General features: G+C 43.4%; 2 protein-coding genes across 2 annotated transcripts in view; one reads left to right on the top strand and one right to left on the bottom strand.

The window, feature by feature from the left end:
* The first annotated feature begins 5,825 nt into the window (after window positions 1–5,825).
* On the top strand, window positions 5,826–10,359 carry LOC116979574 (putative coiled-coil domain-containing protein 195). The gene is made up of 3 exons (XM_033031138.1): window positions 5,826–6,138; window positions 7,981–8,245; window positions 10,000–10,359. Exons 1-3 carry the CDS (start codon window positions 5,901–5,903, stop codon window positions 10,130–10,132), a joined length of 636 nt encoding a protein of 211 aa, XP_032887029.1. The 5' UTR covers window positions 5,826–5,900; the 3' UTR covers window positions 10,133–10,359.
* Window positions 10,360–12,434: 2,075 nt separating this feature from the next.
* The window catches only part of LOC116980119 (guanylate cyclase soluble subunit beta-2-like), a 60,874-nt gene continuing 46,036 nt past the window's right edge, over window positions 12,435–27,272 (bottom strand). Inside the window, exons 10-16 of the mRNA XM_033032229.1 lie at window positions 20,148–20,468; window positions 16,813–16,961; window positions 16,228–16,374; window positions 15,915–16,069; window positions 14,836–15,035; window positions 13,535–13,666; window positions 12,435–13,448 (exon numbers count right to left, since the gene is read on the bottom strand). Coding sequence (XP_032888120.1) covers window positions 13,291–13,448; window positions 13,535–13,666; window positions 14,836–15,035; window positions 15,915–16,069; window positions 16,228–16,374; window positions 16,813–16,961; window positions 20,148–20,468 — 1,262 coding nt within the window. The 3' untranslated portion in view covers window positions 12,435–13,290. The remainder of the gene's footprint in view (window positions 13,449–13,534; window positions 13,667–14,835; window positions 15,036–15,914; window positions 16,070–16,227; window positions 16,375–16,812; window positions 16,962–20,147; window positions 20,469–27,272) is intronic.

Below are 27,272 nucleotides of genomic sequence, written 5' to 3'. Positions count from 1 at the left end.
AATTAATTTGGCTCTTGCACAGTCTTGTGAAATAAAAAATGTATACTTTTAACACCGTTTTATAACATGGGAATTTTTAGTCTTTTTATTCAAAATTTATAATGATAACTATAATGAGCACAGTGGTACAGCTGCTAGAGCTGCTGCCTAACAGCACCAGAGACCTGGGTTCAGTCCTGACAGATGCTGTCAGTGTGGAATTTGCAAGTTCTCCCTGTGACCACATGCGTTTCCTCCGGGTGCTCCGATTTCCTCCCACATTCCAAAGACTTGCGGGTTTGTAGATTAATTTGCATTTGTAAATTGCCCCTAGTGTGTAGGTAGTGGGAATACATAGAACTAGTGTGAACGGGTGAACAAAGGTCGGTTGCGGACACGGTGGGCCAAAGGGACTGTTTCCATGCTGTCTGTCTAAACAAAACTGAAAGCACTGTTCTTGAATGTTGCCGCACTCCTCCAAATGAGGGATGTTGAAATTCAGACTTCTTATTGTACTTCTGAAGTGCATCCCAATTTCCTTTACCGAAGAACCATAATGCATAAAGAATCATTCATCTGTTATAGTTGCTTGAAGGAGATCCTCTGCAGAAAATAATACGATCCTTAGTATACAATCATAAATGTCATTAACACCACTACACCTGAAATCAAGTGTTTGTGAGGAAATGGATAGTGATGTGATTTGGAACAGCAGCTTTTCAGTTCTGCTTGCATCTAATCTAATTGAGGAAATGGAAATGGTAATTTATTTTCCATCTCAAAGGGTCTTAAGTGAAATAAATTGCTGCAATCTCAGAGTAGTTTCTGATGGACATGACTGATGGCATAAAGCTACTTGTAATTCTAATATGTTCTGAATTTGCATCCTGCTAAAACCACGGAGAAAATGGAAGAGAGATAAAGTGCAAGTTAGAAAGGGAAAAGGTATCAATTGAATCACTTGACTCTACAGTATTTGACGAGATTTTGATTTTGAATTTCAAATATAATAAATGCAGAAATTTAGCAAATGCAAATCAATTGAAGCTGGGCCAATTTTCTAACCATTGCCTGAAAGCTCCCTAACAGCTGGAATTAAAATTAACAACTGTGGGAGACAAGCACAAAATGCTGTAGGAACTCAGCGGATCAGGCAGCAACTGGGGAGGAAATGTGTGGGTGATATTTTCAGGAACTTTTCCAGTCTGATATGGGAGAAAACTGCCTGTAGCCTCAGAAGTAATATCCAAGTGAACAGTTGGGTGGAAATGTTCTTATTTTTCATGGAGTATTAGAATGCCAATTTAACATTCCACATATGAGTTATCATGCTTGACTTATATTTGTGTCAATTCAGAGATTGACAGATTATTGATTAGTAAGGGTATCAGGGGGGTTATCAGACAAAGGCAAGGGGAATGGAGGTGAGAGAAAAAGATAGATCAGAATAGACTTGATAGGCCGAATGGCCTAATTCTGCTAGAACTTATGAACTTATGACTTGAGAGGCAACTTGATAAAAACTTAAAAGATCCTAAGAGATTTTGACAACTTAGATGTGGAGAGGATGTTTTCCCTAACGGGGGATCTGGAACTAGGGGTGGTGAAAGGTTACAGCTGATGGATAAGAATGGGGGATTAGGGTACAATCTAATTAGTTAGAATTTATTAAATTAATATTGAGGACCTGACTGGTCTATTCTTGTGCCTCATTAGTATGTACATGAAAACCTAGGTAATTACAATATTTTAAAAGGGGCCTTGCCCTAGTATCAAGACCTTTTACTAAATAACCAAATGAGAAATTAGTTATTGAAAGAAAAATATGGAACCACGTCATTAAATGTTGATATTTTAAAAGTGCCCTCACCTCATTAAGGTCCTGCTTACATGCCTTTGACTACTGGTTATTTGTGGTTGTTTGTCTATTTTGTTGAATTGGAAAGTCTATCTACCACATCTATCTTGGGAGATATGCCTTGAGCTTTGGTGCTGGCTTCCAGAGGTCTGGCCAATAGTCTAAACTCACAGGCTAAAAGATTAAGGAGAAAAAATCCATTTAAGTGCCACATTCCATCTGTTTATCATCGCAACTCATCCTTTCAAATCTGGTCCAACCAACGTCTTATTTCGCTGCAACATGACATGCCAACTTTTATACTCAATGTCCTGACCAATGCCCTATGCATTCTCTACCACCCTATTGACTTGTTCTGCCATATCAGTTAGGGGGCGCTGCTCTGGCAGCAGCCATGTCAGCAGCGCGTTAGTTTTTTCAACTTTTAAATTTTTTTTAGTATGTTTTAAAGTATGTTTTTGATGTTCCTCGGTGTGTTTTGTGTGGGGGGGGTAAGGGGGAAACCGTTTCGGTCACCTCCTCCATGGAGAGGCGACTTTTTCCAGGTCGCCTCTCCCGTGGCCTAACATCAAGGATCGGCGCGGCCTTTCCACGGAGACGCTCCCGGGACTTCAGCGGCGGGCGCAGCGTGGACTCTCGGCGTGGAGCGGGTGAGCCCTCGCTGGGGCTCGTCGGAGGGGAGCGCTCGGTTTCGCAAGCCCGCGGCAGCCGGCAGCCAGAAGCCGCGGTCTGCAGAGTTCCAGCTGGTGCGGCGTCTACAGCCCGGGATCCCTCGTGGGGGACCCGGGGGAAGAAGAAGCCACCACTGCCGGCCCGCGGCCAACTTCTACCGCGGGCCCGGCGTGAACTTAACATCACCCCTGGAGGGGAGCTTCGACCGCCGGCCCTGCAGTCTACGGTGCTTCTGGCTGCGGCGGAGACTTTAAATCTCGACCGCCGGCCTGCGGCCTACACCAGCCTGAAGCCGCAGTCTCCGGTGAGGAAGAGCCGACTCTGGACTGACTCTGGACTCTGGTCCTGTCCACGGGGGGAAATGGAGGAGGACTGGCCAAATGTTGTGCCTTCCACCACAGTGATGAATGCTGTGGTGGATGTTTGTGTTACATTTTTATTGTGGCTGTGTGTTCTTTATTATTGTACTGCTGCAGACAACCCAAATTCCACCGACCCTGGTTGTGTGGCAAATAAATTCTATCTATCTATCTATCATGATCTGAGAGCTTTGGACTAGCACCTAAAAATTCCCCTGTACATCAGTGTTCTTAAGGGTATTGCCATGAACTCCTAAAATCCACACTTGGCTAGATTAAACTCTCTACCCAAATTTCCAACTGACATATATCCTGTTTTATCCTTTAACAACCTTTCTCCCCGTCCACAACTCTGCCAATGTATGTGTTGTCTGCAAGCTTGTTAAGCAGAGCTGTTACCAAACCAAGTTGTGATCCAAATAGGATGCTTTCTCCAGAAATTGGTAAGAGTCATTGGAGACATTTACTTGAAGTTTCTGACCATCTCCACACCATTGATGTTGACTGGGGCATGTACAGCAATTCAATTCCTGAAGTCAATAACTAACTCCTTCATCTTGCTGACATTGAGCGAGAGTTATTGTCTTGACACCATATTACTAAACTCCATCAGTAGGTTCACCAAATCACATGCTATCCTGATCTGGAAATATATCTTCAATTGTTAATCCTGGCTAAATTGGAGCAGCTAGGATTTCAAAATGGGGTAGAGCTTCAGGGTTGCTGGGAGATTTGGTCAATTTGGAATTGCTCTCTGCAGAGCTGGGACAAGGTGCGGAGAGGCGCCAGAGTGTCTGAGCTTAGATACAATTTGCAAGCAAAGAATGGGAATATCTGCAAACCCTGTCAATTAGGTGCACAATGCATAGAATGGATTGGATGGCTGCAAACCAGACATACACCTTGTAAATAATTGTAAATAATGTTGCATAGTTTTACTTTGCCAAGCGTTGATTGGATGAGGTGTTGAGCCTTGTCTGGGTTTTCTGTAAATCAGGGTAAATGTTTCTAAGTTGGCTTCCTCTTGAAGTCTGTTTTGAATACAATGTATTGAGCTGTTGTATCTTTGGGTTAGGGGAATGCCTGTTATGTATGGGGTTAATCGATATCTGTAATTGGGTTATTAAGAGACCACCCCCATGTGTTTCGGCCCCTCGCGGTCCCGGGATATATAAAAGTCCGTGATCACGAGGCTCAGCGTCGATCGGCTGGGAGAGCGCTTTGGACTGCGTGAACTTCTAGAGTGTTTCTGTCTGAGTGAGGCCTGGAGGGCTTGAACAGGCAGACACGAGGATTGAACCCACGGTGGGATAGGTACAGTAGTTGAACTCTAATGCGCTTTTGGTAAAATAAAGAATAGTTGATTCAAGTGCTTGATTCAGTGTTTTTACTGAAACTCGACGGGGGGAAGCATAGAAACGAGCAATTTACACAATCATCATCATTAAACTGATCAGGTAGAATCCATGCAAAGAGAAATATAGAGTTAATGTTTCAGGTCAAAGGCCCTTCATTGCAATATTTGGTAATATTTATTAAGCAGATGTATTTAACTTAAAGCCGGAAAGGATTATCAATACAGCTTAACATTGGAAAATCAAAGCTGTTCTTTAGAAGTTGTAATATGTAAGGTTGCTTAAAATTAAATCATTCCCTTTGGACTATATTGATGTGTTAAAGCTCTAAAGGATGCAGGCGCCTTAGTGTATTCAAAAATGTAGAATATTTGCTTTCAATGCAAAGATGTGCCACCAGAATAAAACTGGCCATTTAATGAATGTGTCTGGGTTAATGTTAGTCTCCTTCAATAAGTAATACATGTTTAGATTATATTTGATTCGGGTGATGTGTCATAACTGCTTCATCTTTGTGGAGTAAAACTAAAAACCTCACATTTTACAGTAAAAAAATCAACTATTGTAATATTTTGTAGAGATTAGGTTTAATACGACCAAAATTAGATTCGCCTCCTTTATTAATTATTTCAGCTTATTTTCAATTTGGAAAATAATTTTCCGAGCCATGGGCGATATATTCAGCGAGAGACGGTGAGCATCATGTTTATACACGGCATGAAACACGGGTTGTAGTCACTGACGTCCGCACTGCAAACAAACAGAGCCATGCAATATTAAACAGGCGAACCTGGCATCTCAAATTTACCGCCCACTTTTCCATTCTCGCGTCTCAGTAAATACGCTGAAGTTAGCGTGGATCCTGAATAAATTGCATGCAAATAGATATTCGTGCTGGGTCATTTTGATTAGTTGCACAAGATCAAATCGAAAGACCTTTACCAGATCCCCGAAGTCCTCGGGAAATATGAACAATTGAAAAGTTGAGGTTGAGAAAATACACATTTGGGGATTTATGAATGTGTTGTATTACAAACATCTTAAAATGAAAAAGAGCCAAGTTAAAAACAATAGGAAGGTACACAAAAATGCTGGAGAAACTCAGCGGGTGCAGCAGCATCTATGGAGCGAAGGAGATAGGCAACGTTCACGTTGCCTATCTCCTTCGCTCCATAGATGCTGCTGCACCCGCTGAGTTTCTCCAGCATTTTTGTCTACCTTCGATTTTCCAGCATCTGCAGTTCCTTCTTAAAAACAATAGGAACCGGCCTCACATAATGTGCCTGCTGCATTCCTAACGCGTTTGTTTTTTTCCCCACAGACGGTCGAGTTATCGAATAAATACATCAATTTTTTTGTGTAAATAACAAAAGTCAGGCCAGCAATAACTGAGTGTCACATTACACTTGTCGTCTGGTTAAACTTACAAACCAGTGTCGACTGCAAACTGAAACCACCTGAACTCGCAAATCAATTATTGAAGAGGGTGTTGTGCCTGGTTACCCGAACCTATTGATCACCGGTTGATAAATGTGACCTCCCCCCGCTGTGTGGGCTGTCTGATTCATTGACGGGCGGGCGTGGGGACAAGGAGTGAGTGGGAACAGATTGCTGTTCCCTGGGGGAGGGTGGTCAGACGCCAGTGTGACCGAGCGGAGCCGTGTGTTTTCCAGCACCATGGACAGTAACAAGCGCCTCAAGCAAATGGTCAAAGAGATGCGCTCTGACATGAAGAAACTGGAGTCGGAAAACAAAGCCCTCCGAGTGAAGTTAAGCCAGAACGGGAAGCGAGCTGAAACGCTGGATGAGGCCACTATTAGCGCGCTGCACCAGCAGCTGAGATCCGAGGAGGCTTTAACTCACGCTAACCTGCGCAGGAACATCTCCGCGCCCGCTCTCGAAGGAGAAGCCAGAGGTAATCAGCACAAGGAAATCAGGGAAGGTTTCCCTTTTGATTTGAGTATAGGAGCAGGGAGGTTCTACTGCAGTTGTACAGGGCCTTGGTGAGACCACACCTGGAGTATTGCGTACAGTTTTGGTCTCCAAATCTGAGGAAAGACTCTGCCTCTGGAACTCTCTGCCACAGAAGGTAGTTGAGGCCAGTCCATTGGCTATATTTAAGAGGGAGTTAGATGTGGCCCTTGTGGCTAAAGGGATCAGTGGGTATGGAGAGAAGGCAGGTACAGGATACTGAGTTGGATGATCAGCCATGATCATATTGAATGGCGGTGCAGGCTCGAAGGGCCGAATGGCCTACTCCTGCACCTGTTTTCTATGTTTCTATTCTTGCTATAGAGGGAGTACAGAGAAGGTTCACCAGACTGATTCCTGGGATGGCAGGACTTTCATATGAAGAAAGACTGGATAGACATGGCTTGTACTCGCTAGAATTTAGAAGATTCAGAGGGGATCTTATAGAAACTTACAAAATTCTTAAGGGGTTGGACAGGCTAGATGCAAGAAAATTGTTCCCGATGTTGGGGAAGTCCAGAACAAGGGGTCACAGTTTAAGGATAAGGGGGAAGTATTTTAGGACTGAGATGAGAAGATTTTATTTTACAGAGCGGTGAATCTGTGGAATTCTCTGCCGCTGAAAGTAGTTGAGGTCAGTTTATTGGCTATATTTAAGAGGGAGTTAGATGTTGCCCTTGTGGCTAAAGGGATCAGGGGGTATGGAGAGAAGGCAGGTACAGGATACTGAGTTGGATGATCAGCCATGATCATATTGAATGGCGGTGCAGGCTCGAAGGGCCGAATGGCCTACTCCTGCACCTCTTTTCTATGTTTCCCCTGACTCTCAGTCTGAAGAAGGGTCTTGACCCGAAACGTCACCTATTCCTTATCTCCAGAGATGCTGTCTGACCCACTGAGTTACTCCAGCTTTCTTTTTTTGTCTTTCTTCAGTAAATGCTTCATCTCTTTTGTTCGTCCGTCTGTGATTTTGGTGGTTTTTATCTCTCCTCATTAGTGAAGCTTGGCCTGTTGGCCATGACCCAGCATCACCTACATACAAGGTGGCTCTAACTGCTGAATTAGGCCATTTGGTCTCATCTTATCAGATATACCGCCTTTGTTCTACCCATCCCTCCCCATCGTCTCTGCAACCTTATTGTCATTACTTTTCTTTTTTTCTCAGTTCTGATGAAGTTTCCTCAACTTGAAATAGCAGCCATGTTTCTCTTCGGTAAGGGTGTCCGGGGTTATAGGGTGAAGGCAGGAGAATGGGGTTGAGAGGGAAAGATAAATCAGCCATGATTGAATGGCGGAGTAGACTTGATGGGCTGAATGGTCTAATTTTACTCCTAAAACTGATGAACAATATGCTGCCCGACTTGCTGAGTGCTTCCAGCGTTTTCCGATTATTTCAGATTTCCAGCACCTGCAGTGTTTTTGATTTTTAATTCAGATAATGTCTGGTGTTTACTCTTTATTGGCACTGGCAAATATTATAAAAATGTTTTCCTAGAATTTTCCACAAACTTATATTCTAATGTGAAATAAAGTGTCTAATTTTCAATTCAACGGTATTAAAATGATGTGTATTATGACCCTGGGATTGTTTAAAGTCCAGTATACAAGACAATAGTGTCCCGTTCATTCGACTTTCAGAGGTTATTAACCATTAGTAAATTGTTATTATCTTTAGATACAATAAGTGTTTAGCTCGCCTTCAAACAAAAGAGGAAATGCAATGACACTCAAACAGGTGTGTTTCAGTCAAATAATTACTTTAGAGATGATGTATGTTTATTCATAGGTACCACAATGACAGTGCGACGCTATTCCATATCGTCTTTACACGCCTTCACTGTCGGTAACAAACGTCATAAATCTCCAGATCAAAATCGAACCCATCAAAGGAGCAGGCAAGAGGGGTCAGAATCAACGACAGTGATTCACCCTTACACAACAATGAAAGTCACAACAGGCCAAGGAGTTCCTGATGAACTGTTAGAGACGAAGAGCCCTGAAGGAAAACAACCTCAAGATACACCGTTACAGGAATATGTACCTAAGTGCAAGTAAGCAATATAAAGTATGCCACCTGAAATCAAAGATGTAACTAGTATTCCAAAAGTGGCCCTTCAGCCTAGACTGATTTCTACCTGTAAAGTTCAGAATGAAAAATGTCAGGTGTCTACGAAATAAATCAGTAACTGATTGATTAGTGGGTCTAGAAAATAAGTAGTGATGATACTTTTTAAAATTGCATCTACAGTAAATATAAAACATCCACTCAATTATGTAGAGCAGAGGTCAGCTGTGTCTGGTATTCGGTCTGCTGTACTGGAAAATTTAACAACAGAGAAAATGTTTGAGACACGCACCAGGTCTATCAGCAACTATGGAGCAGGAACAATGGGGACATTTTGTGCACAATTTACAAATTTGTCCATTATAAATTCAAGCAAAATATTATGAGACAGACCATTGCACTTTTTTTGCAACTGAGGAAGAATCAGAGAAATGTACAGGACTGGAATGGGCCCGTTCATCTCATCTCCTCAAGCAGATAGTAATGCCTGATCACATCTCTTCCCTTGGCTAACCTCTTGCTTCTAATGTACATATAAAAGATTTTTGGATTCTCGTTAATCATACTTGTGAATCTTCTTTCAGGGCACATTTTTGCAGGACTGATTTCTTTCCTAAGTGCTCTTCAACAGTATATCTAAACTATTACTAAAAGTCTCATCTTGACCACTTCCAGCCTACATTGTAAATAAATTTTAGAAAAAACGCTACCCTATATCGCTATGATTTTTTTCGCCATCTTACTCACCGTCCTCTTCTCCTCCAAGCGACCCAAGGTTTTTTCCGATCGGTGAAATAATAAAAAAGTTATGAATGTTTAAAAAATCGTGAGATCAGCAGATTGGTCTTCTTGCCTGTCAGTCACCATGATGAAGGTAAAACCCCTTCCGGGGGGCCAGGAGAATAAATCCCTGGTGGCCGGACACCTACCAGGCCTGAGTGACTGAGCTGCCAGCCCATCAGGCCTGAATGACTGAACTGCCAGCCCACCAGGCCTGAGTGACTGAGCTGCCAGCCCACCAGGCCTGAGTGACTGAGCTGCCAGCCCACCAGGCCTGAGTGACTGAGCTGCCAGCCCACCAAGCCTGAGTGTCTGAGCTGCCAGCCCACCATGCCTGAGCTGCCAGCCCAAGAATCCATTTGGCCCACAATATCCATACTAGCCCTCTGGAAACCAGTCCCTTCGGCCCACAACACCCATACTAGCGCTCTAGAAAGCCCCCACTGGCCACCAATATTGGAATAGGTGAAGAGGTGGAATATTGCGTTGGGGGACCAGCCATCCCATGTGAACATGGGACCCAACGGGTCCCACTTAGTCTAGTCTTCTATAAACCTCAAATTGGTTATTTGATACCAACCTCCTACCCTTGTCACATCATACATTTACAAGATTGTATTTAAGTTAAACTCATTAATAAAAACAGAAAATGCTGGTCAGGCCGCACCTCTGGAAGGAAGCGAGTTTCAGTTTAAAGATCCTTTATCAATGTTCCCAGCATTTTTGATTTCAGATTTTCAGCATCTGCAGTTTTATGATTTTCAATCATATACCTCCACCTTATGTTAGATTTTCATTTTACTTTCTGTAATCTAGCTTTGACCTGTTAAGTGTATGCTGGCAGCTGTTTAGAGACGACCTCAGAAGAGATAATTAAGAGTAGAGAAATAACAAATGTTCTGCGCAATACTACGCTCTGTTCTATGTTGTGATCAGATATATTGGTATTTTTTTCAACAGGTATAAAATGAAGTCTGTAACATTTCTTTTGCCTGTGGATGTTGTACCTCATTCTGAAGATGAAGACTCATCATGGTATACAGGGTATCAGAATTGCGCACAGCTGCCTCCTATTCAAGAAATCGACTACTGAACGACTGGAACTGTTACACATATGTATCAAATTATACAGTTATTTCACAGAAAAGTTTATGGAAAATGCATGGTATCATTTCTACATCTATGATCATTGTACTACTATGATTGTGAATTAACATGATTCAAATATTTATCTACAGTATGCAATGAATGGAGGAAATTCATCAAGTTCGTGAATTTCTCATGTATTGAGAATTCAGAGTGAGCAAACTTTCAAAATGTGAATACAGGTGCACAACCTTTTATCCGAAGATCCAAATAACGAAAACCTCCGAATAGCGGACATTTTTTCGGTCCTTGAAGAAAGGTCCTTGAAAACGTTCACCGAGGGCGGCCTGCAGAGGTGACAGCGGAACCTCCGGTCGGTCCTCCAACAAAGGGGAACTAAATCCCCATTCATAAAAGAGAAGGTGAGAGTATATTGGGTGAGTGTATATTGCGCGGGAGGGTAGGAATCATTGTAAATCATTGCTTAAATGTTAGTTTGGTGGGCTTTTGGGGGGAACTTTAATTCTTAGTCCCCTGCCTGGTCGGAGAAGCGGGGAGCGGGCAATGCCTTACCGGGTCGCCGTGCAGTAAGCTCCGGACCGCTGTGCCGCGGCTCCCAACATCGTGGAGCTGGGGCTGTGGCCGGCTGCGCTGGATTTGGATTTGTAGCGCCGCGCAGCCAGGGGTAGAGTTCGCCGTGGTCGGAGCTACAACCGGCGCCGCCCGTGGCCGGACCACCGCAGCCCCAGCTCCACGATGTTGGGAGCCGCGGCCCACAGCGGTCCGGGCTGCGGTGGTCCAGCCACGGGCGGCACCGGTTGTAGCTCCGACCACGGCGAACTCTTCCCCTGGCTGCGCGGCGCTACAAATCCAAATCCAGCGCAGCCGGCCACAGCCCCAGCTCTGTGATGTGGGAGCCGCGGCACAGTACTGCACGGCGACCCGGTAAGGCATTGCCCGCTCCCCGCCTCTCTGACCAGGTAGGGGACTAAGAATTAAAGTTCCCCCCTTCACCCCCACCACATAAAATCCCTCCAAACTAACTGACTAACATTTAAGCAATGATTTACAATGATTCCCCGGTCTCCGGGGAGGAGGCAGCCGCTCCAGACTTTCCAAGCCGCCCGCGCTACCTACCTAATCTACGCTAAAAATCTTCCATTCCGAAACCCGAAAATGTCCGATATCCGAAATGTGTCTGGTCCCAAGGCTTTCGGATAAAAGGTTGTGCACCTGTACCACTGAAATAGACACTGTGTAAAAATGTGAATATCAGACGCAGAATGTCATTATTTAATTCAATCACTATCCTATCCTTGTGTTGCCACTTTCAGGGAACAATGGATTTGAACCACTTAACATAGAGCTGTTATGTGATATGTGATACTATAGTTATTTTATGAAATAGGTACAATGACGAATAGACCACAGTTGGACTAAATGCACCCATTTAGAATATTCAAGGTCCTGCTGCACCTCAACATTCCTAAGAATCTTGCCATTTGCTCTAGCTTTCCTACCAAGATTTTGGACCCACTTGATCAATACAACTCAGATCCCTTGTACCTTAACCTGCTCTACCTGTGTATAAGGGGAGCATTGTCAAAAAATGTATTGTAAAGAATATGAAGATCAAAGCTGTGTAAAAATGTCAATAACAAGCCCAGAATATAATTAACCAATTCAATCAAGGTGAATTTCTGGAATTATATATTCCCTTTTCATTTAGCACTCTGACACATTTCATAAAACTGTCTCCGTGGCATTAGAAGAATATTTCATTTTGCATCATATTTATCAAATGTGTCACTTGGTTAACCCAGTTTATATTTTCTTCCAAAATCTGAAATCACAAATGGATTTTCTAAGTGCTGGAGTGATAACACGCATTATGTAATGGTGGGTCGATGTTGGAAATTAGTTTTTTACAAGCTGGGGTTATGATGATCTGCCTAATAAGGTGGAAAAGTGGAGGAAACACTGTTTTCAAAGGGGAATTGGATGCTTAAAAAGCAATCAAAATCTCCAAGTGTTAAGTGAAAAGACCGGGGGAATGGAAATATTGGATTACTCTTTCATAGAAGAGTGATAATAACAGAGAGATCAGCGTCACCCATCCTTGTGATCCTCCCTTTTCATGGAATTGAATTGAGACAACACTTTAAAATACGGAACATTGTTAATGATGCACAAACATTCATGTTTATTTCACATAATGCCTTCAGTTAAAACTGTTCAAAATTCCTAAAAATAAAATGTTCAAATTACATTGGTTTCTGACTCTGTTCTATGTGACAACCTGTGCATTTTCGAAATTTAAACATTGTGTAAAACATTATATGGACTTCACAGTCAGAATGTGGTCTTCGCTGAAAAATAATGCATTTTTAACTAACATTCTGAGACAATATATTTATAAAACTCGTCATGAAGCAAACATCGACCTGCAGGAGGAACTCAGCAAGTTGGACAGCATCCGTGGAGGTAATGGACAGCTGAGGTTTTGATCATGAACCTCTATGTGGAGCGATGCATCTATGGCTGCAGGGAATGGACAGGTAACATTTTGGATCGAAATCCTTCTTCAGACTCTTTCTCGTCTCCAAAGTTCCATCTCCTCCTGTCAACTGCTAGCGCGACGTCAACTGTCTTGACTTCTCCACTTGCTTTACCTATTCCAATTTCACTTCCTCTAAACCCACAGCCGTCCGCTCACTCAGTAACAATCCCAAAGTTGTTATCAAACCCGACAAGAGATGTGCCTTTGTAGTCCGGCAGGCCAATCTCTACCCTAGTACACAGACATCTCCTCATACCTACCTCCTGACATGACCCCATGGATGAACACTGGGTCACTGTCCCCCAGACCATTACGAATGTTACCGCCTCTGGCAATCTCCCCTCAAAGAGTCTGCAGATAGATCCTGACCCGAAATGTCACCTATTCATTCCCCTCCACAGATGCGGCCTGACTTGTTGAATTCCTCCAGCAATTTGTGATTTGCTCAAGATCCCGGCATCTGCATCTTGTATCTTCATGAATTCTTATATCCTGATCCATTTTCTATTTGATATTTGGAACAGTGGCCGTGGTTATTTAGCACATCACATACCTTTGTGGAAACTAAGACACAACAGTCATTTTTTTGTTTTTACTCAGAGAATTTACAATAAAATGCATAAGTTTGAATTAACTTTCTTCTGATTGAGTTTCCTCGTTGCTTGTTCATCTTCATCTTTTGGACACTGATCAACATCACCCAGCTGCTTAAAGCTACAGATACTGTGCAAGCTCCCGTAACTTTCTGAGTCACATGTTTGTCCTGTGGATGAAAAAGAAATCTCTCTTTTTTTTTCCATTTTGTGAGTTCCCTTCACTTAGTAATTTTTTTCAAAAACTGCGGTATACCTGTCATGTTTTTTATTTTTGAATAATTGGTTTCTGGCAAATCCTCAGGTGTATCAGCATATCTCATTTTTACCGTGCTCTGTCGATTCTGGTAAACACTGCATTTGGCATCTGACCAAGAGAAAGGCACTTCTGAGCAGGGCAATATCATATGTTCAAACGTTCAAAGCATAATAATGTCTCTTAACTATCTGAAAAAATCTAACAGGTTGGCAACTAAAACCCCTGTCCCACGGTACGAGTTCATTCCAAGAGCTCTCCCGAATTTGCCCCGATTCGAATTCGGAGATTTACAGTAATGGCCAATCGTCGGTACTCGGGGCTCTCGTGGACAGTTTTCAACATGTTGAAAAATCTTCACGAGTTTTCCCGTGCTTACCTGCCGTTAGCGAGTCTTCCCGAGTACCTGCCGTTAGCGTTACGAGCCGCTAAGCGACGTCCCCGAGCTCCGACGTACCCGCTACGTTCATTCTCCGTGCTTACCCCGAGTTTGATTTTTTTTAAACTCGGGAGAGCTCTTGGAATGAACTCGTGCCGTGCGACAGGGCTTTAACATGAATTTCTGGCCCGTACTAGCTCAGGATTGCTGCACGACATGGAAAGGCAACGTTTCGGGTCGGGATCCTTCAGACTGATTTTAGTGTGGGGGAGAAGGCTGGAAAAGAGATAGAAACATAGAAACATAGAAAATAGGTGCAGGAGTAGGCCAGTCGGCCCTTCGAGCCTGCACCGCCATTCATGGCTGATCATCCAACTCAGTATCTTGTACCTGCCTTCTCTCCATATCCCTTCAGCCACATCTAACTCCCTCTTAAATATAGCCAATGAGCTGGCCTCAACTACCTTCTGTGGCGGAGAATTCCAGCGATTCACCACTCTCTGTGTGAAAAATGCTTTTCTCTGTTAGCGGGGTGGAACAAAGCCTGGGCAAGTGATGGGTGGTTACAAGTGAAGGAGCTTTGCCTGGCAGATGGGTGGACAAACATTAAGGATGTAAAGGAGACAAAGATAGAAGAGGAGTAATTCAGCGGGACAGGCAGAATTGCTGCAGGACACGGCAAAGGTTAAGGATGTAAAGGAGACAGGAGGGTGTCAGATAAGGAATGAAGAGGAGTGAATTCTAAAGCGGGGGGGGGGGGGGGGGGGGGGGGATTATCGAGGGAGTGATATATATGACCTGAATCCCTCCTTTTTTCAAACCATTATTACAAATTCCATGATTTTGCTTGTGAAATGAAAAGCCTCAATGTTAATATTATAGGTTTTTTTTTAAATGTTTGTCCTTTTGAAATAAAGTGTACCTTTGTCTTTGTCACCTTCTGACTCATGGAGGGACAGCACAGAGTCTTCGTCAGAATCCGATTCCCTTTGCGGTCTTCCTAGTATTTCATTTTCTGATGCCATCACATTTCTAATGAGGAAGTAAGTGCACATCTTCCCTTTCCCTTTAATGTCAATCTCACCTCTTTCATGAATCTCAAAGCATTTATCTTTGAGCGCACTGAAACAGAAAGCAAATGCAATTAAATGTCAATTTGTCACTGAAGCTGGGTTCCTCTTCACCTCCAATGTAAATTTGTTTAATGGTTAGCTCTCTTTGTGTACTTTAATATTGTTTTGCAAGTCTCTCAATCTTACTGATACAGGGTGGCAACAGGCCCTTTGGCCCAACTTGCCCACACTGGCCAACATGTCCCAGTTACACCAGTCCAACCTGCCAGCATTTGGTCCATATCCCCGCAAACCTGTCCTATCCATGTATCTGTCTAACTACTTCTTAAATGATGGGATAGTCCCAGCCTCAACTACCTCCTCTGGCAGCTTGTTCCATACATCCATCACCCTTTGTATGAAAATATTTCCCCTCAGATTCCTATTAAATCTTCGCCTTAAACCTATGTCCTTTGGTCCTCGGTTCACCTACTCTGGGCAAGAGACTCTGTGCATCTACCCGATCTATTCCTCTCATGATCTTATACACCTCTACAATATTACCCCTCATCCTCCTGTGCTCCAAGGAATAGAGTCCCTGCCTATTAAACTGCCTCTAGCTCAGACCCTATAGTACTGGCAACAGCCTTGTAAATTATTAGATTGCTTTAAACTGCATAACGTTAAAGTTATGTATAAGGGAGGAACTGATTTACACCGAAGATAGACACAAAATACTAGAGTAACTCAGCAGGACAGGCAGCATCTGTGGAGAGAAGGAATGGGTGACGTTTCGGGTTGAGATCCTTCGGATAGAAGAAGGATTTCGACCCGAAACGTCGCCTATTCTATCTCTTCAGAAACGCTGCCTGCCCGCTGAGTTACTCCAGCATTTTGTGTCGTTTCACGTTAAAGTTGTGCTACAAAAGCATTAAACTGAGTATTTTACCAGCAAGCACTGGAACTAATGTGGATTTTGTTTGGCACTCCTTGGCTCTCCATTCTGGAAGCTGTGTTCACAGTGTCCCCAAAAAGGCAGTATCGAGGCATCTTTTCTCCAACCACTCCTGCCAAGACTGGGCCTGTTGTTACTCCAACTCTTATCTTCACACAAGAAGAGGAAGAGGCCATTGTATTCATGCAAGCAACAAGGTCAATTAAAAGTACAGCCCATCATGTGATTTATTACTCAGCAGAGTCCAACATCCATTGATCAATAAGTATTTTAACTTTCAATGAAATTTAAATTTAAAATAAAATACCTGGATAGGTCTTCCAGTTACAGGATTCGTTATGCCATTAGCTGCTATGATAATTGCCAAGCTAAAATTTGCTACCCTTTCTGCGTGTGAAGAAACAGGTATAGGGACTCCTCCAACCACCATGTAAGCATCTCCTATCGTCTCTACCTTTGCAATTTGGATCAAAGATATTTAATTAATATCATGTTATCAGTGAATTTGCATTATATATGTGACAATTCTTCTCGTATGGTAGATTACACATTAACGAAATGTTAACTTCATGCAGGAGAGTATTATGCCCCTGTCCCACTTAGGAAACCTGAACGGAAACCTCTGGAGACTTTGCGCCCCACCCAAGGTTTCCGTGCGGTTCCCGGAGGTTGCAGGTGGTTGCCGGAGGTTGCAGGTAGTGGAAGCAGGTAGGGAGACTGACAAAAACCTCCGGGAACCGCACGGAAACCTTGGGTGGGGCGCAAAGTCTCCAGAGGTTTCCGTTCCGGTTTCCTAAGTGGGACAGGGGCATTACCCTTTAGTTGAACAAACAGCGTAAATACCATCTATTACGGCCTTCCTACACACCCATTGAATGAAGAAAATTGATACCTTGTAAACATCATGGACTGTAGTTAATCTGTCAAACTCCAGGTACATGGTGTTGAGCATTACCACAATTTGAATTGGTTCACATTGAGCGCACATACTGGTAAACTCCACAACATCACTGAATAGTACGGTGCACTCTTTAAATTCACCTAGAGTAGAACATTCAACATCAGTAACAATCTTACTCAATTCTCAAAAAAGGCGTTACTTCAATTTATTCACGAATGAGCATGGATGCGGCACAATGGCGCAGAGGTAGAGATGCTACCTTACAGCGCCCGAGACCCGGGTTCGATACTGACTACGGGTGCTGTACCAACATTGTACGTTCTCCCTCTGGGTCTTCCGGTTTCCTCCCACACTCCAGGTATACAGGTTTGTCGGTTAATTGGCTTCGGTAAATATTGCAAATTGTCCCTAGCATGTAGGATAGTGACCTTGCCCACCACACAAGGTTTTGGTCACTCTCCCTAATGGTCGAAAGTGGTTTCTGCGTGGTCGAGGCTTCATCTAGGTTGCTGCTATTTTTTCATCATGATTAGTCCCGGCCTCGACTATAAATTGGTTGCCGTTTGAAAAGTCGATAATTTTTTAGTCGAAGCCGGTTTTCTTTATAGTCGAGGAAGGTTTTCAACATATGCGTGGCAGGTGGTAGGAGGTTGCAGGTCACCTCGACCTTAATTATTTTTTGGGTGGCGGGCAAGGTCACCAGAGGTTGCTGTTTAGGTCTCCACAGTGGGACAGGGGCTTTAGTGTACAAGGGTGATCGTTGGTCAGTGGGACTCTTTGAGCTGAAGGGCCTGTTTTCTCTATGTATGTATCTCTAAAGTCTGAAGTCTAAGGTTTTCTCCAAACAGTCAAGCCATGACTGGGCCAGTTGTCACTGGGATACTTACCTTAATAAGAGAGGAAATAAAGACCATTGTACTCATATAACCAACAAGATCAATGCAAAGTATGGCCCATCATGTCATTTATTACTTAGCAGAATCCAATTTTTATTGATCAATGCATTTCACCTCTTAATAAAATCCACTTGGTTCATTTTCTCGCTGATGACATTGAACAGACCATGTAAATAAACAACTCACTGCCCCTTCTGCAATCACCATGAATGGAAATCACCCAGGGAGGTTCTCTGTATCAACAATGCTCTCTTGGCAAATTATTCCTCAAAATACTCCATCTGTAAACAAATTATTCCTAACAGTTTGTCCTTTTTCTTTTGTAATAACTATTACAAAGTTACAAAGAACGGGCAACCGATAGATCAAATAACATGCCTGCATTTCTGCCACATTCCGTTAGGCTAAAGAATCATTTGTAATTACATCATTATTCGTATCACAATGCAAATTTTTTTCATAAGCATCTGAATAAAGAAATAAGATTAGTATGGAATGAGCTGCCAGAGGAGGTGGTGGAGGCAGGAACAATAAGAACATTTAAAAGACAATTGGACAAGTACATGGATAGGAAAGGTTTTGAGGGATATGGGCCGAATCTTCTATTGATTTATTGTTTTGTTTATTGTCACATGTACTGAGGTACAGTGAAAAGCTTTTGTTGTGTGAGGCAACAAATGCAGGCAAATGGAACTAGCTTTGATGGGGCACCTTGGTCGGTATGGACAAGTTGGGCTGAAGGGCCTGTTTCTGCACTATCTATATATTTAAAAGTCTCATCTTGACCACTTCCTGTCTGCGCTGTATATTGATTTTAGAGAAAAAGCTACCATATATCGTCCTCCTCCGCTGAGCATCGATTAAAAAAAAAAAAAGTTATGAGTGTTTATAAAACCTTGAGATCCTCTCGCCTGTCAATCACCGTGACAAAGGTAATGCCCCTTCCGAGGGGAGGCTAGGACTATAAAATCCCGGATGCATGAACATGACTCAGTCACTCTTCAAGATCGTGAGGGAGACGCCATGACTCTCATTCTAGGCTGTGAATCAACTGAACTGTGAGTCTGAAATGTACTTGCAATAAATGATTTGTTAGCCCTTAATGAAAATGAATTAGTTGTTTGGCCTGCCCTGTGCTTGAAACTGCAATGGAAATGAAATGAAAATGCAATGAGCTGTTTGGCCTGCCCTGTGCCTGAAACTGCAAAGGCAATGGAAATTAAATGAAAATGCAATGAGCTGTTTGGCTTGACCTGCCCTGTGCTTGAAACTGCAATGGCAATGGAAGTGAAATGAAAACGCAATCAGTTGTTTGGCTTGGCCTGTGCTTGAAACTGCAATGGAATTGGAAATTAAATGAAAATTCAATGAGCTGTTTGGCCTGCCCTGTGCTCAAAATGAAATGGAATTGAAATGAAATGAGTTGTTTAGCCTGCCTGAAACTACTAATTTCAGCCCACAAGGCCCCTATTAGCCGAGAAACCAGTCCCCTTTTCCGAAATTACCCGTATTAGGCCAGGAGGAGCATTTTGGCCCAATAGGCCCATACCAGGCCAGGAAAAGTCCAGAAAAGGTGCCTTTCACTGAGATTTTTTTTAAGAGCCCCTTCGGCCTATCTGGCCCGTACTAGCCCAGGCGTGTCTTCTGCCCATCAGTAAGTATTCCCCCTGCAAGTATTAAACCTCACCCCAGTATTTTCTCCCTCCCTTCATTTGCTCCCTGTGAGATCCAGGCTGGGATAGACTCCTTCATTGCTGTGATCTGCAGAAAAAGATGAAAAATGTCTAAAATTGATTCTCCACCCTCTCCTCCTTCTCTCTGACAGAGTCTCTCACCTGTTTTGGGAAGAATTTCTGGCAGTTTCCGAGCTGCCAGCCCACCAGGCCTGAGTGACTGAGCTGCCAGCCCAAGAATCCATTCGGCCCTCAATGTCCATACCAGCCCTCCAGTCCCTTCGGCCCACAACTCCCATACTAGCACTCCAGTAAGCCCCCCACTGGCCACCAATATTGGAATTGGTGGAGGTGGAATATTGCATTGGGGGACCAGCCCTCCCATGTGAACATGGGACCCAACAGGTCCCACTTAGTCTACTATGACTTAATGGGCTTTGGGAAAACTAAACCAGTGAACTCTAGTGTAATTTGCTCCCCAGCTCTTGAAGTATGAAAATATCATTAAAGAAAAAGCAATGACTGCATAGACATTTTTGATTAATGACTGGGCCTAGTGAATGATAAATGCTCATTAAGAATGCCATTACGTCCAAATAATTTTATGTGGTGCATATATATCTTAATTTTGTATCTTAAATATACAGCAATGTTTATTAACATTACTTGAATTGGGTTATTATTACCTTTTTTGATCAGTTCTCCACAGTCAATATGTTATTTTAATATTAATTTTAGTTTCTTTAAATCTATTCACCTGCCTCAACTCTTTTGCCTTCTTTGAGCTGATTGGCCACATGTTTTGGCAGCATTGCATAGAGCAAGGCTTCAGTTTTCTTCTTTTCTTCCTCGAGATGCTTCGAGAGAATTTGCAGTTCTTCTTTCTTTCTTTCGAGCTGATTTGATAATTCCATTTCAGCAAGCCTCTGCTGATTCAGCAGGATGAGATCTCTGGTCACATCGTGAGAGGCGATATCTGCAATGTGCATATGCCTTTCTTCAAGCTCCTGCAAACTGCGCACCAGAGGAGAGCATAGATACAACATGCATTGAAATTGTTCCATCCACACCATTTGACCTGAAAGAAAATTTAATGTTAGAAACACTCATTCAATTATTTTGCAATAATTACACTCCAGTGGTTGACACAACGCTCCTTGCTTTGACCACCTTTGGGTACATTTCTTCCAGATACATTTGTCTAATAACTGCAACTAAGTCCACAATATAAAAATAATATTTAGAAAATGGACTGACCTTAGGATTTCTTTCCGTTCCAGTTTTAAACCAGTCTAACATGTTTGGTCAGTGTTTGGACACTGGTGCTCAAGAGCATGATTTTACTTCGGAGTCACGTGAGTGACTACGCGAAGAACCCCGCCACGACGCATGCGTGTCATATCGCTTCACGCTTGCGAAACAACAGGCGGGGTGGAGTGTTCCCCGCAGCGGTAAGTTTGAAACCGCGACCTGCAGGTAAGTGATTTACTCTGCGGTAGTTTTGTTCCCCGCGCTGTTTTTACACAGGGGGGGAAGCTGGACAAAATAGTGTCCACAAGTGCTGCGAGTAAAGCTGGCTGGGGAGGACCGCGAAGTTGCGGGAGCCAGCAGCAGCTGAAGGCACAAGCCCGTAAGGGATCAGCTGTGCCGACTTTTGGTCCCGCGCCGGCCAGAACACCACGGCCGGGCGGGAGACTATTCAAATGGGGCCGTCGACTTTTTGGACAAGTCGAAAACGGCAGGAGACGGGGTGGAACAACGTTCCCCCGTAGCGACAATTTTAACTTGGACCTGCAGGTAAGAGCTGCAGTCTTTTTTGTTTTTACCATGCTGATTACAAGTGGAGAAACCAACGGGCTGCGACAAAGCTGGTGGGCTAGATGGGATCAGCTGTGCCCGATGTCGCCTCCGCACCGGCCAGATCCACTCCACGGAAGGGCAGTAGGGACAAAGCTGGTGAGGGAGGACCGCGGAGCAGCGGGCAGCCAGCGGCACTCGGATCACTGATAGTGGGATCAGATGTGCCCGATGTCGCCTCCGCACCGGCCAGATCCACGCAGCCGGGCGGAAAGGCTAGACACAAAAACAAACAAGGTCGTGGACTCAGAGGAGTCTGACTTTGAACAACCGCGGGCGGCCAGCGACTGAGAGCGCTGGAGCCGGATGGAGCGGTGTGTGGAGCATTTGCTCCAATGTGACAGACTCCGGGAGATGGAGTCGGGTCACTGTGGGCCCTATGATAAACCCACAGAAGGGCTGCACAGTGTTTCTACCTCATCAGAGGGGAGCACTGCGGGTCAGTTCTGGGCTGACCTGGAAGAGGGGTCCGCAGAAGGAAAGACAAGTGTGCAAGGGGTGCAGGAACAAGAGAACCTACTGGACTAATAAAATGGAATCCAACAAACACTACAGCCAAAGACAGCACCCCTATGCACCCACCCGCAGATCTGGTGAAAGCTCTAAGGCCCGGTATTCAAAACATGAGTCTTTTTAGGCCATGGCCCAGGCCGGCCTTCTTGGAAGATGCGGGGACCTCCAACGCCAACCAAACCGAAAATCCAGACACCAGCGCAACAACAGCAGCGAAGAACCCACAAAAAGAAGTAAACCTGCCACTGGTAACTATGGAGGTAGGTGGGTCTGGTTCCCTACAAAATACAGGGAGCATGGAGGTTGGGGGGAGACTACACTCTTTTCTGAATGCATGGAACATGTTAACAACCGATACTTACATCTTAAGCAGTATCCAGGGATATACAATAGAGTTTATACACAAGTACAGCCCTCCAGTTCAACATATACCGAACCGAATGTTCGTGCGTTCTGATAAAGAAAAATCAAAAGCGCAAGCTGAACTGGAGCGGCTTTACATAAAAGGTGTAATTGAGAAAACTCAACACGAACCATTAGAATTCGTGTCCAATATATTTATCAAAAACAAAAAAGATGGTGGTTGTCGCATCACCATAGATCTGACAAAATGGATACCTTTGTTACTGCTAAACAATTAATTTCCAAAGGTTACTTCATGGCCAGCATCGATTTAAAAGATGCTTACTATTCAGTGCCTATACGAGGTGACCACAGATATTACTTAAAATTCAACTGGATGGGCAACTCTGGCAGTATAAAGCACTGCCAAATAGGTCATCAGCCCCAGGCTGTTCACAAAAATTTTGAAACCAGCCCTAGCGTTCCTACGGAAACGTAAACACATGGTCATGGCATATTTAGATGACATACTCATTGTGGGCAAAACTTTGGAATTGGCCAAACAAACTGTAACAGCCACAAAACAGTTATTTGAAAAACTGGGATTTATTATCCATCCAGTTAAATCTAAACTAACACCTTCCACTACTATGGACTATTTGGGGGTTTCACCATTGACTCAGTTCACATGTCGGTGACTCTGCCTAAGGGAAAGGCTAGAGAGTTAATAGAGGCTTGCATAACCTCATTGACATCAGCAAACCATCCATCAGATTGGTAGCAAAAGTAATTGGCAAATGTTGGCTGCCTTTCCAGCCGCACAATTTAGACCTCTACATTACCAAAACTTACAGAGAGCAAAAATACAAGCACTCTAAATTAATGCAGGTCACTTTGACAGACCTATGAAACTACCAATCAGGCTAAAATGGAATAAAATGGTGGATAGATAACATCTGGCTTTGTTCCAATCCAATCATTGTCAGTAACCTTTCCATGGTACTACAAACTGATGCCAGTGCACTTGGGTGGGGAGCCACCAATACCATCACCAGCTGTGGAGGTAGATGGACTGCTCAGGAGGCATCATTATTACTCACACTGGGCATAAACTACCTGGAAATGTTGGGTGCATTACGTGGCCTAGTCATATTGTACTGGGTCATATCACCAGCATGTTAGACTACAGATAGACAATACCACCGTGGTAGCATACATTAACCACATGGGTGGAAACAAATCGACATCATGTGACAATCTGGCTAATACAATTTGGCAATGGTGTATCCAGAGAGATATTTGGATATCAGCCACTTGCCTACCAGGAAGACTAAATTTAGTGGCAGACACCAGGTCACGCAAATTTAATGAAAACACCGAATGGATGTTGAATAAAAAAGTATTTGCTGATATTACAGCAAAATATGGAACACCAGATATCGATCTATTCGCATCCAGACTTAACCACCAGTTATCAAATTATGTTTCATGGGAACCAGACCCTGGGGCAGCGGCGACAGATGCATTTTCGCTGCATTGGGGGGGAAATTGTTTATTTACGCATTCCCTCCTTCCTGCCTCATCAGTCGGGTATTAAGGAAAATACAACAAGACTCTGCGTCTGGTATTGGTAGTACCCGATTGGCCTACTCAACCATGGTTCCCAGTGGTATTAAACATGGTATTAGAACCATGTATCACCATCCCACATAGACCAGATTTATTGCTACATCCCGTAGCAAGGGATAGCCACCCATGCCTTAAACATTTGAACTTATTAATTTGTAGAGTTTTAAAAACACCTCTACTACAACTGGGACTGACGGACCGAACAGTGAACATGATCTCGGCGGCCCAAAGACAGTCAACCAAAAAACAGTATCTGGTCTATATCAGGAAGTGGGCGATGCACTGCCATAAAAACAACATCACCTACAGAGACATGAACATCCCGTCTGTTCTGGAATATCTGGCAGGCCTCCACTATGATGAGGGGCTCAGTTACAGTGCCATCAACTGCGCCAGAAGTGCCCTATCGACTTATCTATGGCAGGGGACAGAGCGTTACTCTGTTGGGACTCACCCACTGGTAACAAAACTTATGAGGGGAATTTTTAATACTAATCCCCCAAGAACCAGGTACTCCCAAATATGGGATGTAAGTATTATCCTGAAGATGCTCAGGAATTGGTCTCCAGCAACAGCTCTGTCCCTACACAGACTGACATTAAAAACAGTCATGCTAATGGCATTGGTCACGGCACAGAGGGTACAGTCACTGCATAAACTAAGACTGGACAACATGACTTCCTCAACAGAAAATATTACGTTTCATATCTATGAGTTAGTAAGCAGAACAGACAGGGATCAGCAGGCCTCAATATACAATTTAGGTCATACCCAAACAGATGACCGTCTGTGTATAATAAGACAGCTGTCGTTATACATGGAGAAAACGAAAATCCTAAGAGGCAATGAGAAGGCACTTTTTGGTCAGCCACTAGCAACCACACAAAAGAGTCCAGACCATCTCAAGATGGCTGAAACAGGTGCTAACACAGGCTGGGGTGGATACTAATATTTTAAAATCTCATTCCACCAGGGCTGCAGCTACATCGGCAGCGATACAGCTGGATGTACCAATGGACCAAATCCTCAAGGCAGCAGGATGGTCAGGGGAAAAAACATTCCAATTATTTTACAATAAACCAGTAATGAAACCAGGAATGTTTGCAGAAACAAATTTAAGTTCTGTAAATTAATTTAAACCCATAAAAAGGGGTTATAAATTTGTGTTAATAAATGTTATGATTTCAATGTCGAATTCATATCCAAATTATGTTAACACAATTCCTCCTAGTCATCAAGGCAGACGTGATGCATGGACTCGTTTCCATGGCATGAAATCACAGAGCTTTAAAATCTTCACGTAGTCACTCACGTGACTCCGAAGTAAAAATAGTAAGATTAAACGAGAACTTACCAGTTTGAAGTTTGATCTGTATTTTATGAGGAGTTACGATGAGGGATTACGTGCCCTCCGCTCCCACCCTTGATCATATACTTAACTGGTATCTCTTCTCTAATCTTACTATGTTTAGTCATTACAGTTATCTGTGATTTCACACCGCTGCTTTGAAGAATGACACGCATGCGTCGTGGCGGGGTTCTTCACGTAATCCCTCATCGTAACTCCTCATAAAATACAGATCAAACTTCAAACTGGTAAGTTCTCGTTTAATCTTACTATTTTCTTTAACACCAGGGTACCCAGCACAAACTTAATCAAAACTCCCATTCATAATTAATACTAATTTACAGTTAAAAGACAAATTTGGTGACTGCGAAAGTATTAATATACTTCATTTCAGATCTATAATGCATTGGTCATTGCACCTTATATCCTAATTTATACTAATATTGATAATAATAATGTACTTTTATACTAATAATGCAAAGGTTGTAAGAAGATAATAACTTTGATTAGTATATCAAATTGGACACAAAACATTCTAAGCTTAAAGCCCGTCCCACTTGCGTGTCCTTGGCACGCTAATTACGCGACTGTCCCCTGAAGGTCGCGCGCAATTTCATGCGCCCGCACAGCCGTCTGGAGCGCGTGACGTCATTTGAAGATGGATACAAAATGCAGGAGCAACTCAACGGGACCGGCAGCATCTCTGGAGAGAAGGAATGGGTGATCTTTCGGGTCGAGACTCTTCTTCAGTCTGAAAGAAGGGGCGGATCCGGACCGCAACGGCTGTGAGCCCCAGGCCAAGCTCGGCGATCGTTTGCCTGCTTCTGCTGCTGTTTTGTGCCTGTCCCACTTTGGCCGTCAGTTACGCGACAGGCCGTTGGCGCGCAAAGATTTTGTTCGCTACAAAATTTCGGAACGCCGCGCGATACCGCGCACAACTACATACCCCTCCGCGCTTCTCAGTGGGACCAGCCCCGCGTGGCCACACGATGCCCGTGCGCCTCAACGCAACAATGATGTCGCGTAATTTGCATGCCAAGGTCACGTAAGTGGGACAGGGGCTTTAGTATTGGCATTCTGCAATGTTGGCTTTATTGTTTTGGCTGTAACATAAAATCTCTTTTTAGCTTAAGTTTTTTAATTAGGTCATATTAACAACTTCCATTTATATCACAGTAGCATCATCTGGAGATGTCCCAAACCCCTTCACAAATTCAGGTAAGGGAGAGCAGATGTCAAGGAGCCCTGTGTTAATGAGGAAATTATTTTTGGCCACTAGCATTAAATGAGCTATGGTATCATCCATCTATTGTATATCTCTTCCCACAGTTTCCCTTTCACTAACTTGAACAAATATCAAGTGAGGAGCATATTGAGTGGCTGATATTCTAGCACTCGTTTGTGGACAGTGATGCATTTCCACCGCAATGTTCAGGAGAGGATATCATGTTGGTGGAGATTATAAGTCATTGGCAGTGGTAAGCCATAGATAATGGCTCTGAGTGCAACACAGGAGCATGGCAAAATAGGAAAGCAGGTGAGATACAGAGGTGAGGACAGGAGGTAGACACAAAATGCTGGAGTAACTTAGGTAACAGGCAGCATCTCTGGAGAGAAGGAATGGGTGATGTTTCAGGTCGAGACCCTTCTTCAGACAGACGAGGACAGGATATGTGCAACACAGTTTAGACAAGTTAGAATGTAACCCATTCAACAAAGCACTGCAATAACTTTACCTTTATAACTAAATTTGGTGATTTATTTTTCAAGAGAGTTCTTTGATCAATATTGTTTGGTTTTAAAAGTCAATTTACCTTAAAAAACCTCAGTTACACACAATTATTACAGACATCCTTTGAGTCATTTTCAGGTTAAAATGTTGTTAAATCACATGAGGGATTATGCAACTCACTCTGACCAATTCTCACATGCATAGACTCATTATAAATCATTCCAGATTTATTATCAATTCATTGAATGTAAAGTCAATTGTAGCTATTTCCCTGATAAACCTTATTTTAAACAACATTTTAATATCAAACTAAAACTTTAGATTTATTTTTAAAATAGCTATATGTAATTGGGTGGTGTAGTGACACAGCTACTGCCTCACAGCCCCAGCGAGCCAGGTTCGATTCTGACCTCGGGTGCTGTCTGTGCAGTTACATGTTCTCCCTGATACTGCATGGGTTT

Source organism: Amblyraja radiata, chromosome 13 (assembly GCF_010909765.2).
Source record: "Amblyraja radiata isolate CabotCenter1 chromosome 13, sAmbRad1.1.pri, whole genome shotgun sequence".
Lineage (NCBI taxonomy): Eukaryota > Metazoa > Chordata > Chondrichthyes > Rajiformes > Rajidae > Amblyraja > Amblyraja radiata.
This window is presented reverse-complemented; position numbering and strand designations above follow the sequence as displayed.

What these genes read in the sequence shown, in the direction of transcription:
- LOC116979574 (XM_033031138.1), top strand. Translation starts at nt 5,901, where the DNA reads ATGGACAGTAACAAGCGCCTCAAGCAAATGGTCAAAGAGATGCGCTCT. An exon ending in TCTCGAAGGAGAAGCCAGAG is followed by an intron (nt 6,139 to 7,980) that starts GTAATCAGCACA and finishes GTTTATTCATAG; the next exon opens with GTACCACAATGACAGTGCGA. An exon ending in GAATATGTACCTAAGTGCAA is followed by an intron (nt 8,246 to 9,999) that starts GTAAGCAATATA and finishes TTTTTTCAACAG; the next exon opens with GTATAAAATGAAGTCTGTAA.